The sequence below is a fragment of the Capsicum annuum genome, chromosome 3, assembly GCF_002878395.1.
Source record: "Capsicum annuum cultivar UCD-10X-F1 chromosome 3, UCD10Xv1.1, whole genome shotgun sequence".
NCBI classification, from domain to species: Eukaryota; Viridiplantae; Streptophyta; class Magnoliopsida; order Solanales; family Solanaceae; genus Capsicum; species Capsicum annuum.
In genome coordinates, this window is record NC_061113.1 from 75,805,454 (window position 1) to 75,831,203 (window position 25,750).

Here is a 25,750-nt window from a genome sequence, read left to right on the forward strand (position 1 = left end):
GCTTACTCACATATTGTCCTTACCAGTGGTACGGTATTGACACCCTTTCAATCAAGGCATAAATTGGACCCTAATTCAGCTATAATGCATCATCTGGGGCATGTTGGTTAGATGACTACCTCCTACAGTCTCAGTATCAGTCTCAGCAAAAGAACTTAGATAATTTCTCAGAATTCAGGACTGTCAGATACAGTCAACTCAGACATAGTACAGAACTCAGATAGTTCCATCAGATTCAGGACTATCAGATACAGTCACTCATGTTATCAGTTATATTCAGATTCAGTAATCATGTTATCACAGTATTAGTGTCAGTTGTTATGTCTCATGCATGTATTCTCACACTCATGATAGTTATTCAGTTATTATTATTGTTTATGCATTCAGCCTACCTCACATGCATACCAGTACATTTAAAGTATTGACGCATTTGCGCTATGGTGTCTTATACTATAGGTTCAGAGACACGAGCTCTAGATCAGTAGTAGATTCCAGTTTCATCAGTCAGAGTTAGAAGTAAGTCCTCATCATTTGAGGACATGATTATTCCCTATTATCTCATTAATTAGTTTATTAGTTGGGGTTATTTGGGGACATGTCCCATCAACTCCTTACTCAGACAGTTCAGTCAATTAGAGGCTTTCTAGACTATCATGTTCAGACAGTTATTTCAGTTGTTTTGGGTATTTCATACCCCATCCAGATGTTATATTTTTATTAGTTATGTTACAGTTTTGAACCTTATGGCCTTTCAGTTCATGTTTCCACATTATAAAGTATTTTATGCAGTATACAAGTACAGATATCAGTCATGGGTTAGCTTATGGTCCTTCGGGGTCATAAGCACCGTGTAGCATTCCGGGTACCAGATTCGGGCCATTACAAACCCATCACCAACTAACAAGCATAAGCACATATAAATCAAAACCCCCACAATTTACACCATATTCTAATATAATCCCAAGAAGAAGAACTAGCTACTCATGATGACAAAAAACAAAAATCTCCATTAAATTAATTCATCAAAAGTAAAGAGAATGCAAACCACACTTTAAGTTTGAATGAATCCTCAATGGGATTTGTCAATTCTCCACTTGGAGGTAACTTTAATTTCTTCTTAGCTCTCAATTAGTGCAAATTTAGCTCTAAGCTCCAAGAAGTTACAAAAACCTTAAACTAAAGTTGGGAGGTAGGGTTGTAGAATGATGGATAAAATAATGAGGGTTTAGAGAAATTTTTGTAAGAATTTGGATTAGTGGTGTGGAATGACAATTTTTCACCTGGCTAGAAATCTTGCTATACCGTAATCGCATTGGCTTAGATGTTATCGTGGCTCCATAATCATTGCATTCTTCACGTGATCACGACCTTATGACTTTCTTGACATACCACAGTCGCGGTGGCCAACCCACGATCTCGATACCTAAGGCCCAACCTACACGATTTCCCAGGTTTTGCACTTATCTTCCCTTTTCACTTCTTTTTTAGCTCATTTTGCTTCTTCTCATATCAGTAATTTTGTACCTGCAAAACATGTGAATTAGTGCATTTAAATCTCAAAATAGTCTCATTCATACCTTTAGAGCATAGTAGTGTGCGCTAATTTACATGTCGTTGAGTGGTAAATTCACCACTCATCAACTCCCCAACTTAAAGCTTTGCTTATCCACAACCAACACTAATTTTTATCATGAGACAATGCACTTCTATGCCCAAATTAGATGAACCAAATGATCATGATGACTTCAACTTTATTAATACCTGAAATAGATCTAGAAACATGGGCAAGACTATTGTGACGACACCTCTCAACAAAATGCGCAATTTTTAAGGATGCAAAGGACTTCAAAGTGCAATTATGCAACAATCACTAATACTCAAGAAATGACTCCTCTTTGACCTCAACTACATTAAACTATTTTTGCCTCATTTTTTGGGAGATAACAAAATCACCCACCTTAACTTGTTACATGCCTACTCACAAGAAAGATAATTCAGCACACCAAGTTATCAAATATGTAACAAAGAATTTAAGTACAGAACTCTCTCTCTCTCTCTCACAAGAACTCTCAATGCTAACAATTACCCCTCCATAGGCTTGCCCCTATTTTCAATTGTCACTATCATGAATTCACTTGGTTGGAGATCTCAAAGAGCTTTTTGAGCTTGTAATGTTGGTTCGGGATAGGGTAGGAAATTATTTGGGAACAAAGTGACTATACCATCCTTGAACATCTATATTATACTTTTTCATCCAACTCTGGACCATGGGCCACTTCTTTTGTTTTCACTCTTTAAGAATGTGCCTACATTTACTACCTTGATTCACCCATCTTGTCGAAAGAATCTTCTTTTTACCTTTTTGCCTTGTACATTTCATGCTTTTATTTTATTTCTTTGGTCCCTTCTTTTTCCTATTCATTTGTTATCAAAATTTAGCCCTTAGGCACTAACTTAAAACTTCGTGGCCCAAAATTTCTTTTTTCAATCATAAACACCCCCAACTTAGGCTTTTAGCCTCTAGTTACAATTTTAAATTTAAGGAGGATAGGTTTCAAAAGAAGGATAAAGATTGAAAAGCTCACGACTTGTAATTTTTTTGCCAAAGAATAGTCTAAACTCTCAATGTGGGTGACTAGGGATAACATCTATGCAATGGTAGGATTTTTAGGCTAACTCAAACTTCCAAAGTTGCAAAGATGGCCTAAGATCATTTCCCCAGCCAACTACAATCAAAATTAGTTTTAAGAGACTAATGAGGCAAGTTCTAGATAGTACAAATATACATGAGATTCTAACAAATAAGCTCACCACACATGGAATGTAAATTTGCCAAGGAGGCTCAATTGCCCTTCCCGCTAGAGACAAAAATGGAGTATCTACCAATTTTCACAAGTAAAAAATTTTGAGTCACAAAAAGAGAAAAGGAATTGATATAATTCTACGCACATCCATGTCCTTTATTTTCAAAAATATTTTGACGGAGAGGGATGTCTGCTTTGCATTAACACCATGCATAATTTGCTAACCATGGCAACAACCTAAGTCTTGCTCTCATGTTTTTACTTCATATGGGCTAACCAACCCTATGGCTACACTTCTCCAATAGTATTAGAGCAATCCCAAATTCATAATGGCACAGGTACTCAAACTTCCCTAGCATTTATAGCCTTGATACTACAGGTACTCAGACTTCCCCTGCATCTAAGGCTCAAGAGCTAATCACAACGAGTTTCCCTTAAGAATGTTGCTACTCAATCCATCATAGGGAAAAGCTCGTCCACCATCATTATTAAGAGTAAAAGTAAACAAAAACTTAAATAATCATTTCATAAAATTTCCATGCTTCGTATGAACTAAATTCAAGAATTGCAAACCAATAAGTACTTCACACAAGGGCGAGATCACGAAATCCCAGGCTGATAGTGACCTCACTACACAACTCAAAAGCATAAGAAGGGTAAAAGGGCTCCCTGAAACTGCATTGATTAACAATGATGAAAGATTACTTAAGAGGAGCAATCGTGACATAAATGGTGCGATAGTGGTACCGCGATTGCAATCCTCAGGCCACGATTGTGGTACCTGTGGACCGTTGCTCCCCTTTTTTCACTATTATTATACGTGGATTCCACATTTCTAAACTTGGTTTGTCCCTATTTTTTTCTTCAAATCTTCTTATAGCACCTGCAAGGCATGAAAATTATGTGAATTATTTCAAAAAATAATAAATAAAAATATGAAAGTGATGGGTTGCCTCCCATCAAGCGCTTGATTTATCATCGCAAAATGACACCTTTTTTATCCTCATTTATGTTTTCATTTAGAGGATTTAAATTTCCTGCTAAATTTTCGATCATTAGATCTTTGAGGGACGATGAGCAAATGTGATGGCATAACGACACATGTTCTATCATGCCACTTTAAGACTTAAATCTTTTACCCAATTATAAATAATATTTCCTAATTAGCTCGTTGGGTATTGGCAAGAACATCTAGAATCCACTTGCCACTCTTTGGATTTCGCATTTGTTGACCTTCAAGTGGTGGGCTTATTTTTGCCCTTTTGGAATGACAAACTCCAAAATATAGGGATTTTTCTCCTCATCCCCAAAGTTTGTCATTTTCTTGGGTGGTTCTACTTTCATCACCTCTGCCAAGAATAATGTCGAAAAGTAGGTTGAGTGAGGTTTTTCCTTTAATTTTAAAGTCGCATACTTCTTGACATTCTTATCTTGAAATGGGCTAGAGTCTTCACAAAGGAGTTAGTTAGCTTTTTCTTTCGACTCTAGTACCATTTCCTCAATTTTGGCATCATCTTTCATGATTTGTTCGGATTGTTATGAAATCATCGAGGGTTCTTCAACATTGAGCTCATGTGGAAGAGTGGGCATACCCATGGTATTTGAAAGATTATCCTCCATACCGACTTCTTCTATCCTCTTGATTTCCTCTTTACAAGCCCCTATGTCTTGATGCATAAGTTGTATGTTATCCCACGTAATTTCTACCCGGTCAAAGATAAGTTGAAGCATTGCTTCAACACCATTATATCCGGCACATTGTTCTTCCTTTTTCTCACCATAAGACCTATCAAGCTCATAAAAAGAACTAGCATTTGGGTTAGTATAATGAGTGCAAGGGGCATTTGGACAATCTCTCCGATGTCCATCTCGACCACCACATACGTAAAAATCATACTCCTAAGAGGATCGAGATAGTGCACATATCTCATTCTGGGGAGCATATTTATAATTTTGCTAAAAGTGGGGTCCACCACAATATGGACATTGATTATCAAGATAAGATTTCCAACCACCAAACTCATATTAATTCCAAGATGCCATAGTACCAAATAAACAAAACTAAAAATATACCTAACACAAGAAACAAAAGAAAATAACAAACAAATATTTACAAGTTTGAACCAAAGTAAGCAAAAACTCCAAACTAACTAAACAAACAAAAATTTTCCCCAGCAACGGCTCCATTTTTTGATAAAGCTCAACTCACTCCTATATTTTTATGGGTAAGGCGGACATAGTAATATCCCACCTCGTGTTGGGTTCGAATCCACAGGGAGTGGAATTTAAACTTCTAGACCTATGGGTGCTCTAGTTACTAAAAAGGGTACCCAAAGTGAATGCAAAAAGAAACATGAAATGTAAATTGGGGGTTTTATTAGGAATTGAGTTGTGTCAATCTTGAGTCACACTACAAGCCACAATAACACTTTCGATTCAAAATCATGTTTGGAGAAAATCTTGGGATTATGTCTACCTAAAGGTAAAAAGTGTGTAGGTTAGTGATGGTTCAACATGACATCTAGTTGTTGAGTAAGATATAGGATAGGTCAAAAGTATTTGTGGTTAGTTTTTCAACCAAACCTCAAAGATTTCACCCATTGGCTCTTTCGAGCACCTAACAAGTTTTCCATCCATAGTCACCCGAAACCTCAATCGGGCATCCCTATTTCTAGGAAGATGTCCATGACATGACTTACATTCCATTTGCACTTATTTCTAGGATTGAAAATGGCAGTAAACCATAAAATTAATTGTACACCATTTCCTTGTCCCTCTATAGCTTTTTTTCAAATATGATATGGGCTCCCATAGGTTCACCCTCATCCCTCTTTCAAGGATGATGAAGGTTTTCTAGAGTTTGGGGTTTTCACCCATCAAACCCATTTGGATATTTAGGGTTTTAACCCACAAGCTCCAACTATTAAGCTCAATCAATGGTGAAATCCATAATCAACAACTGAAAATAATGTAAACACATCAACACCCATACAAAAATATACTTTAGTTTGGCATAATCCCAAGACTAGAGAGATTAGCAACTCATGAAATGAAAGACAAGAAATCTACCTAGAAATTTGTTCATTGAATCCATAATAAAGAAGGGTATAGATAGACTTCACTTCCTCCCTTCAATTTTAAAATAAATCCTCTATTTCCTAATATCTATGGGTAAAATAATTTGACTCTTTTATAGGAATTTTAATCAACTGTCCCATTTGACCAAAATGCCTTTGCTCATTAATCCCACTAGGCCAAGATCACATAGCTTCACAGCGACCGCAGCTACCATGACCGTGGTCAGATCTACGCGGTTGTGGTAGGGTGACTTTCTTAACTGACCAAGATCACAGTCCTCAAACCGCGACAGTAGTAACTGAGGCTATGTCAGGTCTAGGTCTTCAGCTGCGCTCTTTTGCTTCCATTTGATCCCCTTTCTAGCTCCAATTTATTCCTTGTCATCTCATCAATTTTGTGCCTACAACATGTGGATATTAGCATATTTAATCATGATTATGTCTTATTTATTCCTTCAAAACATGATAGCATTAACGAATTATGAGTGCAAATAATTGGTAAATTCAACACTCATCAATGGAATGCCACGACTCCCTCTATTCATTAAATCAAAACCATTATGTTTCAATATCCTCTTATTATCATGCAATGGTTCCAAAAGTAGTTCAATGTGCATACCGTCATGTTCAAAACAAGTTTTGTAAGATTTGGTTAAGGTTATACCAAGTATAATACTCAAAACCATAAATTTGGGGAAATCTATGATCCTCATTCCAATTTACCACCCTCATGCACCGCAAATAGTTCAAAACCATCATTTCAAACCATGAATTATTCATAAAAATCATGGGAAAAATAATTCATTCATTAAGGCTCAAAAGCCCTCAACCCCCATTCATAACCCATAATTCAATCAAATGAATAACAATTGTAAATGCATGATTTTACCTAAATAAACTTTGGGGAAGAGTTACATTCCTAAGATAGCAAGAATTTTGGAGAGAAACCAACCCTTGAGAGCTCTAATTGCCAATTTCTGTGAAACCCTAGGTGTTCATTAAATAAGGATTTCAAAGAGTAGACAGAATATATTTGATTATTAAAGTGATGGAAATAACCCATTTTAGGTGTTTTATGTATGTGGATCATACGTGGGAAGGAGGGAAATGACAAGAATGCCTCCACTTAAAAGTGTAGAAAAAGTCGCCAAGTTGTCATGGGTCACCTCATGACTCGTAATGTCTGGCTATGAGTTGTATCCACGACTCGTAGTTGATAGCACACACGCAATTTTACGTGGTCTTATCAAGTAGTAAAGTGTCCTTCAAGAAATTCGAATGTCGATCCCATTGGGACTTGTTTCAACAATGATCCAATTCTAGTTCACGGTTTAGATTAACTTGGTGCAAGAGTAACCAAAAAGAGTTTTGAATATTGTAAATTGAATATAAAGTAAACAATGCGTAAATTAGAGTCTTGAAACAATCAATGGAGTAAAGCCCAGGATTAAAGTACTTCGAACAATCATACTATGTTATTGAACTTCTTTCATTAATTCGCTCATCTTTATTGTTGATTTGCAGGATTAATTGCATGATCATGGTCTCCCGACCTATAAACGTTTACGTAATTTGAATATTACAATAAAATCATTGAGTGGGGATGTAATAATAGAATTAAATTCTTTAAGCTATCATTCTACATTCGAATCAAGTAAGGCATCTACGTACATCCCTATCCTAGCCGCTAATTTGAATTCCTTATTTTATAAAAGAATACATACCCTACTTTGTTTATTCCCATGTTTTATCTCCCTATTCCCTCTCGCAAGATCAAAAGGTATACAATTAATATATTTTTCAGGTGATCAATCCATAAAATAATTAAATCAAGGATAAACAAACAACCAATAATGATAAGCAAAATTAAACGAAATTAATTTAAAACAATAGTACTCATGTTTTTGGATTTAACCCCGGGAAGGGGGCGTTTAGCCGATAATATTCATAATCACTATCCAAATAATTAAATACATGTTATGATATAATTAAAAGCTAATTAAAGCTAATGCAGCCTCCTCCACACTATTCCACTATATCCAAACCGTCCAAGAATTCTCCAAGATTGTTCAAGAATTGTCCCAAAGTGTGTATTTATGATAAACTATGCCTAATACTTGTAGGATTACAATATATTAGGTGATTTCCAAGAGATTCCCACCATCCGCCTCATACTGTGTGAAATGTAATGTATATGTAGTGGACTAATACCTAACTATGTAGGATTCAGATTGTACTTTTTTGCCGTGCATGGACAATGTAGAGCAGTGCGTTGGCTATTCAAGTAAATTGAGCATCACGTCGTGTTGTCTGTTCCCATCAACTAGGTTATGCGTCGCATCTCCAATGCATTGATTCACCAGAATTTGTATCCTCAATTTTGGTTATTCACCAGAATTTGTATCCTCAATTTTGGTTAAGTGTTGAATGTTCCTCCTATTATTCATGCATTTTGTAGTGTATTTCAAATGAATTTTCAGCCTTTAATCATCAATATATCACTATATTTAACTCACAAATCTTCCAACATCATCACACACCAAAATTAGAGATCATAACAACACAATATCCTCAAGGATGAATCAAACAAGAGCTAAGATAAGTCTAATTTCCATGATCTTCAATTCATCGCTCCGATTATTAACTTAGTCCAATTAAACTTTGTCCATTGCAAAAAAGTTATTACAAAAATAATTACACATTTAAACCATTTAGATAACATTAAATACATTAGAATCAAATGAATCCTACTAGACACACAACTAGCTCAAGCTAGTAAAACTAGTTTTCTTGATTGAACTCTAAATGACTCAATTAAGTACAAACTTGTTTGGAAAACACATTGAACATTGTAATCACATATTTTGATACTTATATGCTTTTTTATATCATATTAATACAAAAAGAATATGAATTATCCTCAAAACAACGCTAAATAAGCTAGAATAGTAACACTAGAGTGCATAAATACACCCAACATCACCACCCCACACTTAAAGCCTTGTTCATCCTCGAACAGTTCTTTACTCTAAGCAAAATAATTTGAGGAGACTCCACACATTAACTAAATGCAAGACACTCAAGCTAGTACTACAATGACTACACAGAATGCAAGTTCCCAAACTAAAGATGTTATTTACACAATTGATAGCTCATGAACACTACCCCAAAACGTCCTAGACTCAAGATTTGACTCACCAATTGGAAAACTCATGCATATTTCTCAATAAAAACATCATACAATTCACCAACATTAATCAAACATGTGCTCTTACAACAAGAGAGTTACCCATAATCACATACATAAAAGCATTTTACACCATAATGGGTACAAGAATCAAATTTCGCTAACTCTCACAAAGAATTCACAAGTTATAAATAATGAATCATAGGCTTGCCCTTAGAGTATTGCTTCACTAATATTAGAATGTTGAAACTTAGGATCAATTAGGTCTTTTCCTAGTTGTAATGTAGGCTAAGGGATGGGTAGGAACTATTTTGGAATAGTGACTAACCTCTCTAAGCGCTTTAATACACTACATTATATATTTAGAACCAATCTCCAATAACCAATTTACACCAATTTTATCTACCCAAATCTTTTGTATTGCCCCATCTCTTTTAAGCATTTTCACAAACACATGGTAGAAGTATTGTTTATTACCACATGAATTAAAAAAATCTTTTTCTTTTTCACAATCATGGTAATATTTATAGCTCAATTTCTATCACCCCCAACTACTACACATCAATTATCAACACCAATAACTAAAACCTTGGGGTATCAATTTCACCTTTCTCTTCTTATTTCTCAAACTCCTTAATTAATTTTTTAATAAAGTGCCTAGGAGATTTTGGATCAAATTAAGGTTTAACAAAGAAGTTATTAGGCTACATATGAGGCTACCAAAGAAAATAAGCTAAAGGATGAATGGAGTTTAACTAGAATTTTGCACAAGGGTCGGTCAAAAAAAGGTATAAAACAAGGCTATCAAATAAATGCCTAAATCATCTCCTAAACTCACATTCTTTATTTCTCTTTGCACATACACCGGGCAAGTTCTAGATATCACATGTAACAAGGAATATACAAATAACCTGCACGGACATGGCACATGCTCAACTCAATAGGATCATCATAGACTCTAAACCAAATAATAACATGAATTCAATTTAAGCCAACAGGTACAGGAGTCATAAACATGAGCCTAAGAGTCTCAAAAGTAGCAATTCAGACAATTCAACATGCTTATACAACTAAAACACTTGCCCCATGTAATAAAAAATAGTACCAACAAGAATATCTTACACAAAAAGTTTTACAAATTAGCCAAAAATTGGAAATTTCTCTACCCCATACTTAAAATCTATTTTGTCCCCAAAGTGAACTTAAAAGTAAGAGATAGAAATACTCCCTGAGGCCTCTAGGCCTAGCTAGTAGCATCTTTCGCATAAAAAAGATTTGGGGGACCCCACACTCAGTTTTTGCATTGCTCTTAGTTCAAGTTTTCGGTACTCAAACTTCTTAATAACCTGTGACTCAATCAAAAACAAAAAAAAACAACGTGAAATAAAAACTAAAAACTGAAAATAAAATATACCTACTCAACTGGGTTACCTCCCTAGCAATTCCTGATTTAGTGTCGCCGCACGACCCAACTAACGACTTAGCCATTCTCTTTTCTTCTCTTCTCACACTTGGTCTCCATCTTCTTATTCTTTTCACCCTTGTTGGGTGTAAAGTCTCAAGTATAGCAGATTTTTTATCTTTAGCCTTTTCAGGCTCATCAACTCGCATCATGTCAGGCTGCGGTATTAGAGGCTTTGGCTACTCAATAAGGGTGTTAGAAGAGGCCTTTGGCAGACTAGCCACCCTACACTTTTCCCCTTTAATAACATTAATTATACACAATTCTTTATATTAGGACGTTATGTTGAGTTCTTTATAAACTTTAAATACCGCCTCTTCATCCTCCAACCACATCATGAGTGTGCCTTCCCTTATATCAATCAATGCTTCTACAGTTGTTAAGAATGGACGTCTTGAGATAATTGGTTTGTTCGTCTTCCTGAAAGTCTAGAACAATAAAGTCAATAGGAATAACAAATGTACCAACCTTTATGAGTACATCCTTAATGATTCCTTCCGGATAAGCAATGGATCCGTCTACCAGCTATAGACGTACAGTGCACAGTCTGGGCTGACCCAAACCTAATGTCTTGAACAGAGATAGGGGCATTATATAGATACTCTTCCCTGAATCACTAAGTGCCTGAACCACCTCATTATTGCTAATTTGTATGGGGAGAGTAAACTTTCCTTAGTCCTTAAGTTTTTTCGGCATATTTTGTATTATTACAGCGTTATACTCTTCAATGAGTGCTACTCTTTCAATCTCTTGCATCTTTACCTTATTATCAACCACATCCCTAAAATACTTAGTGTACGTTGGCATACCCTGTAAAACAACTAACAAAGGTAAGTTAATGTGAAGCTGTCTGAACGTGCCAAAGAATTTCTTAAACATTGCATCCTCCTCCGCTTTTATTTTTCTCTAAGGGAAAGAAAGTGGCGGCATCTTCTTCCCATGTTCAATAACTTTTTATTTCGAGTACTCAGATTTCCTTGACTTTTTAGAAACTTTGTGATTAACTTGTAGGGGAGTCAAATCTGCATCCACCTCATTAGTTACCTTTAGAGATTTTCCTAAAATATCCTTACCACTCCTCAAGGTGATTGCCATAACTTGTTTTGGATTTTCTGTCTCTGCTGGCAACCCACCTTAAGGCCTGGTATTCAATGCCTACTGTAACTACCCCAATTGCTACTCTAAGCTTCTCTGGTAGCCTACTAATTTTTTACGTCTGCAGCCAACTGTGTTTGATTATCTTGAACCTACTTCATCATCTCTTCCAAGTTGCTAGGTTATTGATTTCCTTGTGAATGTGATTGCTGAATTTGCTGTTGTTGGGCCTTCCAAGGCTAAGTCTGTCACTTCATGTTTTAGGCATTACCATAATTTGGTCTTTGAGCATTGCCCACATACATTACCGATTCCAGATTTGAAGAAAACATGGTCGCAGAATGGCCACTATTTCCAAAGACCTCACAACAATAATTAGTTTTATGAATTGCATTAACTATTATAGTACGCTGTAGAGTTCTAACTTTTAGACTGCTAAACTGAGTGTTTATCAAATTCCACAACCTTAGCTAATAATGTTGTGAATTGGTCCACCACTAATACACCTATAATTCTTTTTGTGGAACTCCTTAAGTTTGAATGCCATTTTGGGTTCCCTTGAGATATGTGGTTCAATAGAGTGTACAGCTCATCATACGCCATCTAAAGAGAATGACCACCTGCAGCTGAATCTAGCAAAATTTTTGTAATTTGATCAAGAGCCTTTACAAAAGTATGAGCAAATACCTCGTTGGACTATTGATGGTGTGGACAGTTCCAAAGAAGAGCCTTGAATGCTCTAAAGCATGTTAAATATTCTCATATGAATGCTGTTTGAAGCACACCATGTCACTGTGAAGTCTCGCAGTCTTACCAGATGGGAAAAATTGAATAAGGAATTTTATTGCCATGTCATCCCATAAGGTGATTGAGTTTTTCAGTTCCGCATTCAACCATTTTTTTGCTTCCCTAAACAGTGAAAAGGGGAACAGAGTTTTCTTCATATTATCTGCATTCACACTCATGAGAATGTATGTATCATTGAGTTCAACAGAATTCCACAAGTAGACATGTGGATCTTTATGAGAAAGCCCTGTGAACTGTCCACTGCTGATTAGAAGTAGTACCATATTATGTTTAAGCTTGAAATTGCCTCCTGCTATCGGCTTCTGAAATGGGGAGGTCAAATTTGTTAGAAGTTGGATTTTCACTTCTCTAACTATCCTGTGGGTTGCCTATTCATCAGCCATGATGGTAGTATTCTCTTGATCTTCTTCGATTTGCGGAATTTTAGGGAGAAGATTTTCTTCTCTCCTGTATTGATGGAAAAATTGCTCAGGTTCAGAACTTGGTTTAACTAAATCCTAATCCCTTGCCATCTTACTACTTTGAAAGATGTTTCCTTCAAAAATAGAACCGACACCAAGTGTAAAAACACCAAAGAAATCCAAAATGCAAAACTAAAATAAACAGTTTTCAAATAACAAGTCCCCGACAATAATGCCAAAAACTTGATAGAGCCTAAGAGAACACACAAGTGTATGTCGTATTATCAAGTAGTAATGTGGCCTTCAAGAAATCCGAATGTCGATCCCACAGGAACTTTTTCAAATAATGATCCAATTCAAGTTAATTGTTTAGATTAACTTGGTGCAAGAGTAACCAAAAAGAGTTTTGATTATTGTAAATTGCAAATAAAGTAAATAATGAATAAATTAAAGTCTTGAAAAAATCAATGGAGTAAAACCTAGGATTAAAGAACTTCAAACAATCATACTATGTTATTGAAATTCTTTCGTTAATGCGTTTATCTTGGATGTTGATTCATAGGATTAATTGCATGATCATCGTCTCCCAACCTCTAACCATTTACCTAATTTGGACATTATAAATACATCATTGAGCGGAGATGTAATAATCCATTTAAGTTCTTTAAGCCATCATCATACATTTGAATCAAGTAAGGCATCTACGTACATCCCTGTCCTAGACGCTAATTTAAATTCCTTATTTTATAAAAGAATACAAACCCTACTTTGTTTATTCCCATGTTCTATCTCCCTATTCCGTCTCCCGAGATCAATAGGTAGAAAACTGATATATTTTTTGGGAGATCAATTCATCAAATAATTAAATCAAGAATAAACAAACAACCAATAATGATAAGCAAAATTAAATGAAATTAATTCAAAATAATAGTACTCATGTTCTTGGCTTTAAGCCCGAAAAGAGGAATTTATCTAATAATATTCATAATCCTGATCCAAATAATTGAATGTAAGTTATGGTATAATTAAAAACTAATTAAAGATGATAAAAAACAAAAAGAACGTGCAGCTTCCTCCATACTATTCCACTATGTCCAAACTGTCCAAGAACAGACCAAGATTGTTCAAGAATTATCCCAAAGTGTGTATTTATAATAAAATACTCCTGATCCTTATAGGATTACAATATATTAGGTGATTTCAAAGAGATTCCCACCAGCTGCCTCATACTGTGTAAAATGTAATGTATATTTAGTGGACTAATACCTAACTATATAGGATTCCGTTTGTACTTTTTTTTGTCGTTCTTGTACAATGTAGTGCGGCACATTGACTATTCAAGTCAATTAAGAATCGAGTCACATTTTCTGTCCCAGTCAACTAGGTGATGTATCGCAGCTCCAACGCATTGATTCACTGGAATTTGCATCCTTAATTTTGGTTAAGTATTGAACGTTCCTCCTATTATCCATACCTTTTGTTGTGTATTTTAAATGGAATTCCAGCCTATAAATCATCAATATATAACCATATTCATCTCACAAAGCTTCCTATATCATCACACACCACAAATTAGAGATCATAAAAATGCAATATCCTCAACTATGAATCAAAACAAGAGCTAAGATAAGGCTAATTTCCATAATCTTCAACTTATCGCTCCGACTCTTAACTTAATCCATTACTCATAACTACACATTTAAACAATTTTCAACACATTTAATACATTAGAATCAAATGAATCCTACTAGACACACAACTAGCTCAAGCTAGTAAAACTAGTTTTCTTAATTAAACTCTAAATGACTCAATTAAGTACAAACTTGTTTGGAAAACATGTTGAACATTGTAATTACGCACTTTGATACTTATATTCTTGTTTATATCATATTATCACACAAAGAACGTGAATTATCCTCAAAACAAGGCTAAATAAGCTAGAATAGTAACACTAGAGTGCATAAATACACCCAACATTAATAGTGTGAAGAGTAACTCAAGGATCCCTCATTTTTGACCCTATGAGTCACATACTATGGCTAGTAAGGTTTCATTATGACACGTAGGTTGCTAGTCGTGGTCAAGGAAGAAATATTTGGGCGCCACAATTGTTTGGTTATGGGAAGCACTATACGACTTATTTAGAGTCTTGGTGAATCATTGCATCTAGTCGTACTCAAAAAAAGACACCTTGGGCAACCTTATTGGTCACCCTGCGATTGGTCTCCTATGACCTGTATGGTGACCTTATGACTCATAAAGAAAATCATAGTTTGATCAGTAAGCTCCTGTGATTGGGGTCCTATGACCTATATGGTGACCTTATGACTCATAAGGAAAATCATGGTTTGATCAGTAAGCTCAAAATCAAAGAATTTTCCAAGGACCAAAGTTCCTTAAAGGACAGACATATATTCTGGTTGTTGTTTAAGTTACATGAGTTGATCGAGTTTTATTATTGTTTTGAAATATTTGGCTCCTTGTGCGGTCCAGTTATCTGATATTGTACTTTGATTCCTAATATATATCAGTTACTTGTTGATATTATATGGTTCCTTTTGCAGGCAAATCCTTGAGGTGATAATATTAATTGAAAACTTACTTGACTTAAATTTCTATGCTATGATATTAAACCATAGTAATTAAGGATTGAAATTTTAATTGATGACCAAATATGTTTAAATTTAATAATGGTATACTTCTGGATATGGTACAGAATTATATATTGCTAGATTACCTTAAATTGTCGGTAAATAATTGAGATATGGGACTGGTATCTACAGAGCCTTTAGTTAATGAGAGTTAAACTACTAGTCGGTCGTAATTAAGATGTAAGTGAAATACAACTACTTATAATAACTATTAGGGATAGATAATCAAGATTTATGATGGACGTTATTTGATGTGAATATGATGTATGATAAGTGAAATTGTGAATTTCATAAAGAGAATATTAGTGGTCCGATTGCTTGTTACTAATGAATTAGGTACAACTAACCAATCCTAATAATGGAAAGACTCTAAGGTAATTTGAGATGGAAATAGACCATTAAGTGGGTAAAAATGATGTGAATTAATCTATTCTATATTTTTTCATGCTTTATTTCCATAATTTCTATATGATGTTAACGTGATCTAATCCTCGTCAGCCGATGATATCAATTGATATATCTTAGGTGACGGGGATAGTTAACTCTAGCAGCGTCTACTTATTTTAATCCTATGGTGGGAGTTGTGTCTTTTATTTTATCTTTTATTGTATTAGAAGAACTTGTACATTATCTTTACTCGGTCTATAGTAAAGTATAATTTTATAGTAAGAGACTGATCATTTATCAAATTTTTTAAATCTATTATGGAATTACTTATAACTTCGCATATATTTTGAAATGGGTGGTATGGGTTCTCCTATCTTGGTTGATTATAATACATGCTCGCATAATTCGATTAGTTGGGTCATAATATAACTAGTGTGTCATCCTTATGTTCTGGAATCTCATCATGATGATCCCTAGTAGGGGAGGTGACTTAGATCTCTGCTTAGATGAATTAGTTTTAGCTCAGGCTACACCCCTAGTGGGTGTTTCCCTACCTGTTCCCCTCAACCATCCTCGACCCCAAACTATAAGCTCAACAACTATAACAGTTGATGGAAGAACTCTACTCTAGCTCTATTCTCTCTCGTATTCATCATCTTTAAAAAAACAGAATGAAGAGGTCATATATAAATTTAGATCTCTATATACCAATTGGAATGAAGTCATAGAACAAAAGAAAAAAAGAGCAAAACTTTTTATAGAGTCCTATAACCTCTCAAAGAGAAGTGCAAACATCTCCATATCATTCAATAAGACTCTACTAGACCCATTCAATTATAATAAGATCAATGAACCTAGAGATCTAAAACTAAAATTTTCATGTTCCAAAACCATCACGAGTAGCACCCACACTAATCCTATGGTGAGAGCATCATATAACCCAAAATACTAGTACCAATTTCTTTGCCGTTTTAATTAGAGTGAAACCAAATCATTTAATAAGATATATAATCGCTAACAAATTAATAAATGTTAAAACAATGTCATCGTGTCTTAAACATCCACAAAAACTAATTGTCATCGTGCCAGAACTCTTACTAAAACATGTCAATGGAAATAATCCCCAAAAACTAAATAATTAAAAGAAAAAAGTTCTTGTTCAAAAATAAGTGGACAAGATCGAATTACGATATTCATGGCTTCCCATCAGATGGCTCACCCTTGGATAAGATGTTGCTCTGTCAACTACAATTGTGGTCTTTTATGTTGGAATATACTCAACGCTCAACAAAACGAATAGCACATGGTAGTATCAGTAAAATATCATTATGTACTGCTATGATTATAGGCCCGAATCAGCAAAATCATTCTGAACACTTAACAAAAAGGTTGTAAACATATAGCAAATCATGTCGACTTAACAATATGCATCAAATCTATTTTTCCACCGCAATTCTCTTTTGAAACAAGCAAGTCTGGTAAATAAATGAATTAACCTTCATGCATATAATCAACGAAAAAAATACTCGTATTACCTATTCAGTTTATCACTTCCCCAGAAACATCTTATTGTTATACAACATTAAAGACTATCTAAATTTAAGGACAATATAAACTACCAATGGTTCGCACAAGGAATAGAAATTATAAGAAATAAAATATAAGTCAATTCACTCAAGTAATCATTGAACACTCCAAATCATAGTTTACACGCTTAATAAGGGTCATGTCATAACCTATAGGGGACAAACTCAGTCCATGTACCAAATGTACAAGAAAAATAGTGCCTACTACCCTTATAAAGAAAATGTTATACCATACTTATTATAAAATCCCCACCATTATCCTCCATGAAATCCACCAATTTAATCATAATAAATCCTTATCAAATCACTCATAAAAAATAACTAGCACTATCAATAAGTTATAATGACTTATTCTGTCGTTAACTAATAGCACCTCATAAAAGGTCTTGAGGTATGGGAATTTTTATTAAATATTGTCTCGAACTAGTGCATAAGAGTTATTTAAAAGCAATGGAATATTAATTTGAGGGTGGGATGGTGTCATCAAGCTATCGCAGTCTGTCAGCTGCTAAGAGGGACGTCAGAGACAAAAATCAATCCTTATTTTCTTTAGTTTCTTTTCTCCTTATCAGTTGAAAATACGATGAGGTTTACCTCTAAAATAACTCTAGGGCTTCCTTATGGCCTTAAAGCAACATAAAAGAAGCAATATGCTGGAATGAGTTAAAATCCATTATTTTCTTGCAAATTTCATGTCAAAAATCACTATCACAAAGTCATAGGTTCATGTCCATGCCTCGGTAGTAGTTGCTTGGTGTTTAGGTAGGCTAGGTTTAATAAAGTAGCTGATATCTTGGTTAGAAAACATATTCATGAAGTATATTGACATGAAATTTCTTATTTAGGCCTGCAGGCATGATGTTTGGTTGGAGAAAAATATTAATTCTCAGACTTTCTTAAAACAAATTATGGTCGTATGTAATGTTGAATTGTGATTTGAACTAGTATATGTTATTTTTAATGCCAACCTTAATGGTGGATGGTCATAAGGTTAATAAGCTCGAGCTGTGTTAAAGGTTAATGATTGTGATTTTTCAGTTGATTGATTGTATGATGCATGTTAAGTTTAATAGGAATAGTTTGGTAATGGTAATTTTGGAAATAACATAGAATTAATTTTGAAGGTATTATGTACAAAAAGGCAAATAAAATGTGTTAATGTGTAATTTATATATTAAAAGTCATAGATAAGTCCTCAATCGATATACAGACTAATGGTATGGCATGTGACTTAGTAGGTGATGGTTAAATGTAGTTGAAAACCCAGCCTGATTTATGTGTGCATGTTAAATATTTCTTTGTATTCGTGTTACAATGCATCTTTTAGGGGAGTAAAGTTTTGATTAATATTCTAAGTTTTAATCACATATAAGGAGGTTATACTAAAGGATTGTTGATTGTAAAAGTATGGTTGCTTTTGTAACCATTGTGTTTATGATTGTGGTAATATATGTTGCTATTCTGAGATAATCCAATAAAGTATATCTTCTCGAGATATGTTATTATTATGAGATTAGATTTTAAAGTAGATCATTGCAATGTTTGATGGTATAAGGTTGGCAGAGACTAGATATCTAGAATGTTTGGTCCATAGACAAGAGCTCCTCCCCTAGTGGTCAACCATAAGACCCTTAACATTGTGTACAAGGTATTGGTGAGTTTTATGGTTCCTTGAGCGGACCTATTTTTTTTTAATATTATTATTATTGTTGTTATATTGGATCCTTATGTGTTCTGGGTTAAAGGTATACATCAATGGTATATTTTTTTATAGATGTCTAATTACTTAAATATTTGAGGCAAGATTGTACCTGTCAGTGTTGGTCCTAGTCTTTCCTTGATGAATTGCATGTAATAACTTATATTTTTTGGGTTATTAGGTGTTGTAATTGGACATGTTGTTGCCTTAGTGGATTCTTGAATTAAATTATATTTCTCTTATTAGTTGACATCATTGAGATTTATTAAGTAAAGGTGTTGATGTCTTGTTATTACTTGGTTAAATGTTCATATGATGTAAGTGCATCTCTATAAGTATAAGTAGGTATTTTGAAGGAGCATGATAATTGTTAATAAAGGGATATTGAGGGTTGGAGCTAGTCACGATCATTGTTGTCGAGTAAAAAAAGTGGGTATTAGATGCCTAACTAGAGGTGGTAGAGTTCCTGATAAGTAACTTTCAGAGAAGAATATGCTGTGATGGTTGACTTATGAACTAGTAAGAATGACTAAAATAAATGGGATTTTTGATAACAGTGTGTCAAACTAGGGAGATGAATCATGAAGGCTATTCGACTAATAAAACAATTAAAGTTAATGTTTTCCTTCCAAATATTTATCATCTGTTTATGTGATTCAACTTGGGTCCGCCGATGAGGCTTACCAGTACGTGTTGTTTGTATTGATACTAATCTGAATGTACTTGGGGAATAGTCTGGTTGTTCGATTGATTGGCGTTACTTGCTCGATGAGATATAGATCTTCAATAGTTTTTTTCATCTTATTCCTATGGTGGAAGTTAGGTCTTAGTTACATTTCCTTTCCTTGTAGTAGCTCTTACACATGTATAGACTAGATCTTTGAGGTAGAGTTTCTTGTATACTTGAAGTATTGCACCTAATATTATTTATTAATAAAGGTTTTAATATTTTTTGTATGACATGCATTTCCCAAAAGGGTTGTATGGGCTCTTTGATCTAAATAAATTAGAGGAGGTTCCCATATGATCTAGTTAGTTAGGTCATGATAGATGGTGTATAGCCTAGGTTGCTAGTCTCTCAGTATAAAAGCAAATGTCGAATAGAGTCATGTAATTGACGTGATGACATCCACATTAAATTTTCTGGAAGCTATGAGGAATCGAAGAAATTGTTCCACTTATTTCTATCATCTCTTGTGATCTGTATGATTTTTTGTATAGGTTGATTCTAATTGGTATCTCTTGATTCCAATTTGTACATCAATGAGGCAAATATGTGTCACTTGATTCAATTTGGAATGACTAAGGCAATAGGATTGAAAAAGGGAAGGTTCCAATCAATATTTGGATGTAAGGGTTGTGTATAATTTCTAAATAATCTGTTAATAGTTGTCAATAGCGTGAGTAGAGGACATGATTAGGGAAATAAAGAAATGGCTTATTTGGTGAATGAAATCTTTTGTGATGATAATTGTATGCATTGTAACTAACTAGATGACTATGAATTTATGATGTGTGACATGGTTGTAAATTATTTTATGTTTGTAGTTAAGAAATTATGTGTTGTTTGATTTGAATAAGAAACTACATGCTAAGTGCCAATCAAGGTGTTGTTGCATGTAAATGTGATAGAGAAAAAGGTGCATGATAGTGAAATTTTTTCTTCAAGAGGTTTATATATGAAAGGCAATAAAAACTGCAAATGTTGCAAAATAGTGGGGATTGATTTGAAAGGTTAGATCCTTGTTGTATTCTATAATCATGATATAGAGTGGTGTTATGCTTAATTTATTATTTTAATTTATTTTCTAGGTTCGATCATGGTATTGTGTATTAAACTTATGTTATTTTAGAAGTAAATATTGTGGAAGGGAATGGAAGTGAAGGGATTTGAAAAAAAAACTTAAAAAGTGTATGCTACTTCTATAGGCTGCATTAGCAGGAACTATCCAACTACGGTGATCCTACTATAGTAGGAATATTACTATTATAGTGGCGTTGTGGTAGCGATGTTCAAGCTGGTATAGCGGTATGGGCTGTCTGGATAAAAGGGGAGGAATAAGCTGATATGCACGAAGTACCTATCTGGATACCTTATTATAGTAAAAGGTTGTGCGATCGAGGCTTTCTTCTCCCAATTAACTCAAGAAGGAAAACTATAACATATCTCTAAGATCCTAATAGTGAAGATCCTTATTAGGGACAATACAGTTGAACATGACGTTGATGGTTATCCACATTCAGGAAAGCATGTGATCCCAGGAGCTCTTCATCATCTTTTCTTCATTGAGCTCTCTTTGAAGCTCTTCATGGTCTGCATAGACCTGGGTAGTAGGAGGTAGGGTTATGGAGAAAAAAAGAGTTATAACTTAGGGATATGGGTGTAACTACTTTAGTATCTTCCTATCGACAGTAAGGTCATGCTCTAGTCAACAATAATGTACCTAGTGTACTCCCACAAAGTGGGTTCTAGGGAGGGGCAGTTCATACCATTACCTTAGATAAAGTAAAGAGGTTATTTTTGATAGACCCATGGCTCACGACAAATAATAGTATAACAAACAAAAAAAACTTAAAAGAACACAATTAAATGGGATAACAAACTACTAGATGATAAAGGGAACCCGACACCAACATGAAAATACCATAAACTATCTGTTAGAAATCATAGACATCACCAAAAGACTGCAAAAAAAACTCAAGGTGTTGATATAAACAAATCACTCTTCGTTACTTTTATGGATGAACTCCTACCCACTAACCCTCTACCCTAATTCTCGTCCTCCACACCTTTCTATAAAGGATCATGTCTTCTTTAGCTGTAACCACTCTATATCAAGCCTAATAACCTCCCTCCAATAGTTTTTCACCCTACCTCTATCCCTTCTTAAATTATCCACATCCAGACTCTCACAGCTCCGTACTGGAGCATCCATGCACCTCCATATCACATACCCCAACAATTATAACCCAACTTTCTATATCTTGTCCTAGATTGAAGAAACTCTCACCTTCTCCCGAATAATCTCATTTCTAAATCCATCTCTCCTATAAATTCCACACATCTATTAAACTATCCTTATTTTCCTGCTCTAGTCGCTCATAGAAAATGGGGTTTGGGAAGAAAGGGCATCATTATCATCCTCTTTTATTGCCCGGATACTCTCAGCCTTTCCCAACTTTCTATTTTTCTTGATCTGGATGTGGAACTTTTTAACTTAAGTAGATGTAAAGGTGTTTCCATCTCTATGTACCTGTTACTATCCTTTCTAGTTAGCCTATCACAATGACATAACCTAGAAATTTGGTCGATGATATGCCATGGTTTTATGGAACTTTCGATGCTCAATATGTAAAATATGATAGTATAAAGGCATATTTATGGGGATACGATCTATTTGTGTTAGTTTTGTATGAAAATAGGTCTTGGTGGTAAGAAAATAAAAAAAGAGTTGAATTTGACCAAGTGTGGGAAACTAATTCTTATACATGACTCGTTGAGTCACTCTAGGAGTCATGGTCTAACCCATAACATTAATACTGAGAGTTACTTTAGAATTTGAAAATCAAGTGATGGCAATGACCTAAGGCTATGAGTCATTGGTATAGATGATAATTGAGCGCATGGTCCAAAAATTCTGTAGAGGTGTAAATTCTTCCCAGTGGAAATGAATAATCTATAGAGTTCTCACAAAAGGATATTAGTCATTGCCTAGACTTATTTTGATTAGAGATTCTCAAAGAATACATCCAAGACAGTAACGACCGACCTAATGGGTCAATAGGACATACTACGATTTATTTTCAGATACCTTTCAAGCATCAAGAAATATCAAGCAAAAGAATCTCCTCGATATACAATGAGTCATGGGAAGACCCTATGAATTGATGCCATATTCATTGCCACTACCGACCCAGCTCTCCTATTTTATTTTTTATATATTTTTTTTATTTATCAATACTCCTATTATATTTTATGTTTTAGTTTACATTCTATTACTATTATTGAATCAATATACTTGTTTTTGAGAGTTGTAAACTCAGATTTTGAAAGGTTTAATTCATAATTAAGATTTGTGGTTTTTATCTTCTTCTTATAAATGCATAATTATGTTTATTAAAAAAATTATTCTTTTTTTCTTACAATAATTAGTACCTAAACACAAAAACTACGGTTGTGGGAAGCATGCTGGATTTGCAAAGTAGGGTTCGACATATAAGGTGATTTTTGAATGGTTGTAGTGCATATATTGTTGTTCTCTTTTCTTTGATTGCTTTTAACAGTGGACAACATTATAACTCACCTATGTTTACTTCCTTGGGAAGAAGGGGTAATGGATTATAAAAGGGAACAAACAACGGAGACTTAGAGATGCCAACCTTTACTTATAGCTTGAGTTGTGATCTTGGGAAAGCTAATCTAGGATCCAAGATAAGGGTTAGATTGTAAAATTACATGGTAGCATAATTGAGGATATCTTATTAGGGCATAAGGTCATTTAAATGAACTTAACTTATCAAATTTATAGGCCAAGCTCCAAGAGACATCATCAGTACAAAGAATAGATAGAGTTATGAATTTATAGGGATTATACTTTCAGTGTCTCTCATCTATTGATCAAAAACTTTACAAAATTCATTGTTGTTACTTGTTTAAAAGCAAATTTTAAAACGCCCCAAACTTATGAAAATACTTAACTAATAGCTTAGATAACTACATCAACTAAGCTTCTAGCCTATTCCATATTGGATTGATCCCAACCTTTGTTGGGTTGTATATTTGATTCAACAAACGATTAGTACTTTATAGTGAGGTATAATTTGGGCCACATCATATTTTGGCATTGTTGTCGAGGAATACGTTTTAGGATTAGATCAATTATGTTTTTCTAACTATTAGTTTTTGTTTCCTCAATTTTACTTATTTTGTTTCTTATAGGATGCCCATTGTTGCACACCCAACACTACAAGTCAAGGCAATCCCCTAATTTTTTCTTCATTCTAAGATCGACATGACTATAAGAAATTAGAGAAAAATGGTAACAATAGGCAAAATAAAGGTGTTAATAATGAAAGCGTTCGTGAGACTATGGATGGAGGAGCTTCCCATATGCTCATTGAATAACAACAAAGACAAAATGTTACCCGACAGGCAGCACGTAATGAATAGGACAAACAAGTAAATGTAGATCAACTAGTTGTCATTGAGGAAGATATGAGGCAAAGAAACAATAGGCACCATTAGCATATCCATCATTATATTACCTATTTTAATAATGCAAATAATGATAAAGTTTGGAAAAGGTAGGTGAACAAGTGGTATTGTCCACCACTACTTCCATCGAGAATTAAGTTTGACATTACATATGTTATGATATAGTTAATGACGAGCCTTGTTACTGCTGATTCAAACTTTTATATAATGAACATTGTAGGGAATTGTAATTCTTACAACTTACTTGGGTTAAGTCAAGGTACTTTAAACTGTAGTTGTTTCCATTTTCTCTAATTGGAGAAGCTACTCTGTAGATGACTGAGTTGCCCAAATAATCAATAACTATGCAATGATCCTTAAGGTAATTCTTCATACTTCTACTTATTTTCATCATTTGAGCTTTTCCGTAATAGCCTTTTCAGTTATGACTAGTTGGGACTAACAGTTTGAATACCGAGCAGTTCATTTGGCTTTTAGAGCCAATTCCCTATTTTGAAGGATTTGTTGTTTTCAAATGGTCATCGGTCAAACACTATCATCAAACATCCTTATATGTCAATTCTAACTATCCCAATAGCTTTGGAATGTTAATTTTAGGGTTGGACTCTTTATTTCGGTTTCGAAGCTCTTGGGATAATTTTGACCTATTGGCTCAAAAGTCAAGAAAATGAAATATGGGTGTGGACCTACTATTAATTGAAATGACCTTAGATTGAAATTTTGACTACGCCATTGATTCAAGAACATTGAATTTTGCATAGTAGCATAGTTCATTTGTGTATACAGGATTCCAAAAAAATCCTGAGGGGTTGGTAGAGACTTTGAAACTTCCAAGTCCTAATTGTATCAGGTGCAATTGCCAATAGCAATGCCATGGTTCACGATCGCAATACCTTTGGCAGGCACCAAGTGTCGTGATCGTGCTGATATGTTGTAATAACGACTTACTGTAATGACCTTTTAGGTCATTTTCTATATTTATACTTATCTTCACCATTTAAGCTTCTCTATAGCTAACCCAGGTTATTTATGACTTACTCGGACTGACGGTTTGAGTACTGGGCAGTTCATTTGGTTTTTAGAACCAATTCTCTATTTTGAAGTCTTCATTGGTTCTAAATGGCCACCGGGTAAAAACTTTAGTGAAACAATCTCAGATGAAAATTCTGACTGCTCTAGCAAATCCGGAATAGCGATTTTAGTCTAGGTAGACCTTTTGTTTGGATCCCAATAAACCCGAGCTCACTTTGATCTATTGATTGGAAAGTTAAAAATTGGAAAAAATGGGTATGCGATCCACATTTGGTCGAAATGACCTCGAATTTAAAATCCGAATTCGCCATCACGTTGGAACATCGATTTTAGGCTAGGGCTACCCT

The 25,750-nt window shown here is 34.5% G+C and overlaps 1 protein-coding gene across 20 annotated transcripts in view; it reads right to left on the minus strand.

Moving 5' to 3' along the window:
- Nucleotides 1-1,166: 1,166 nt before the first annotated feature.
- Nucleotides 1,167-25,750, minus strand: part of LOC107863758 (probable polygalacturonase) — a 32,505-nt gene continuing 7,921 nt past the window's right edge. For 6 of the 20 annotated variants that reach the window (XR_007052940.1, XR_007052941.1, XR_007052942.1 and 3 more), the window contains one exon: nucleotides 13,752-14,383. Coding sequence is in view for 12 of the 20 variants with exons in the window: in XM_047408065.1 (XP_047264021.1) it covers nucleotides 14,372-14,383 (12 nt within the window). In the remaining 8 variants the exon portion in view is untranslated. Of the gene's footprint in view, nucleotides 1,525-5,854; nucleotides 6,283-7,740; nucleotides 8,318-10,075; nucleotides 12,880-13,751; nucleotides 14,384-16,862; nucleotides 17,241-25,750 lie in introns of those variants that run through there. The other 14 variants (XR_007052939.1, XR_007052935.1, XR_007052937.1 and 11 more) reach the window with 8 other exon arrangements.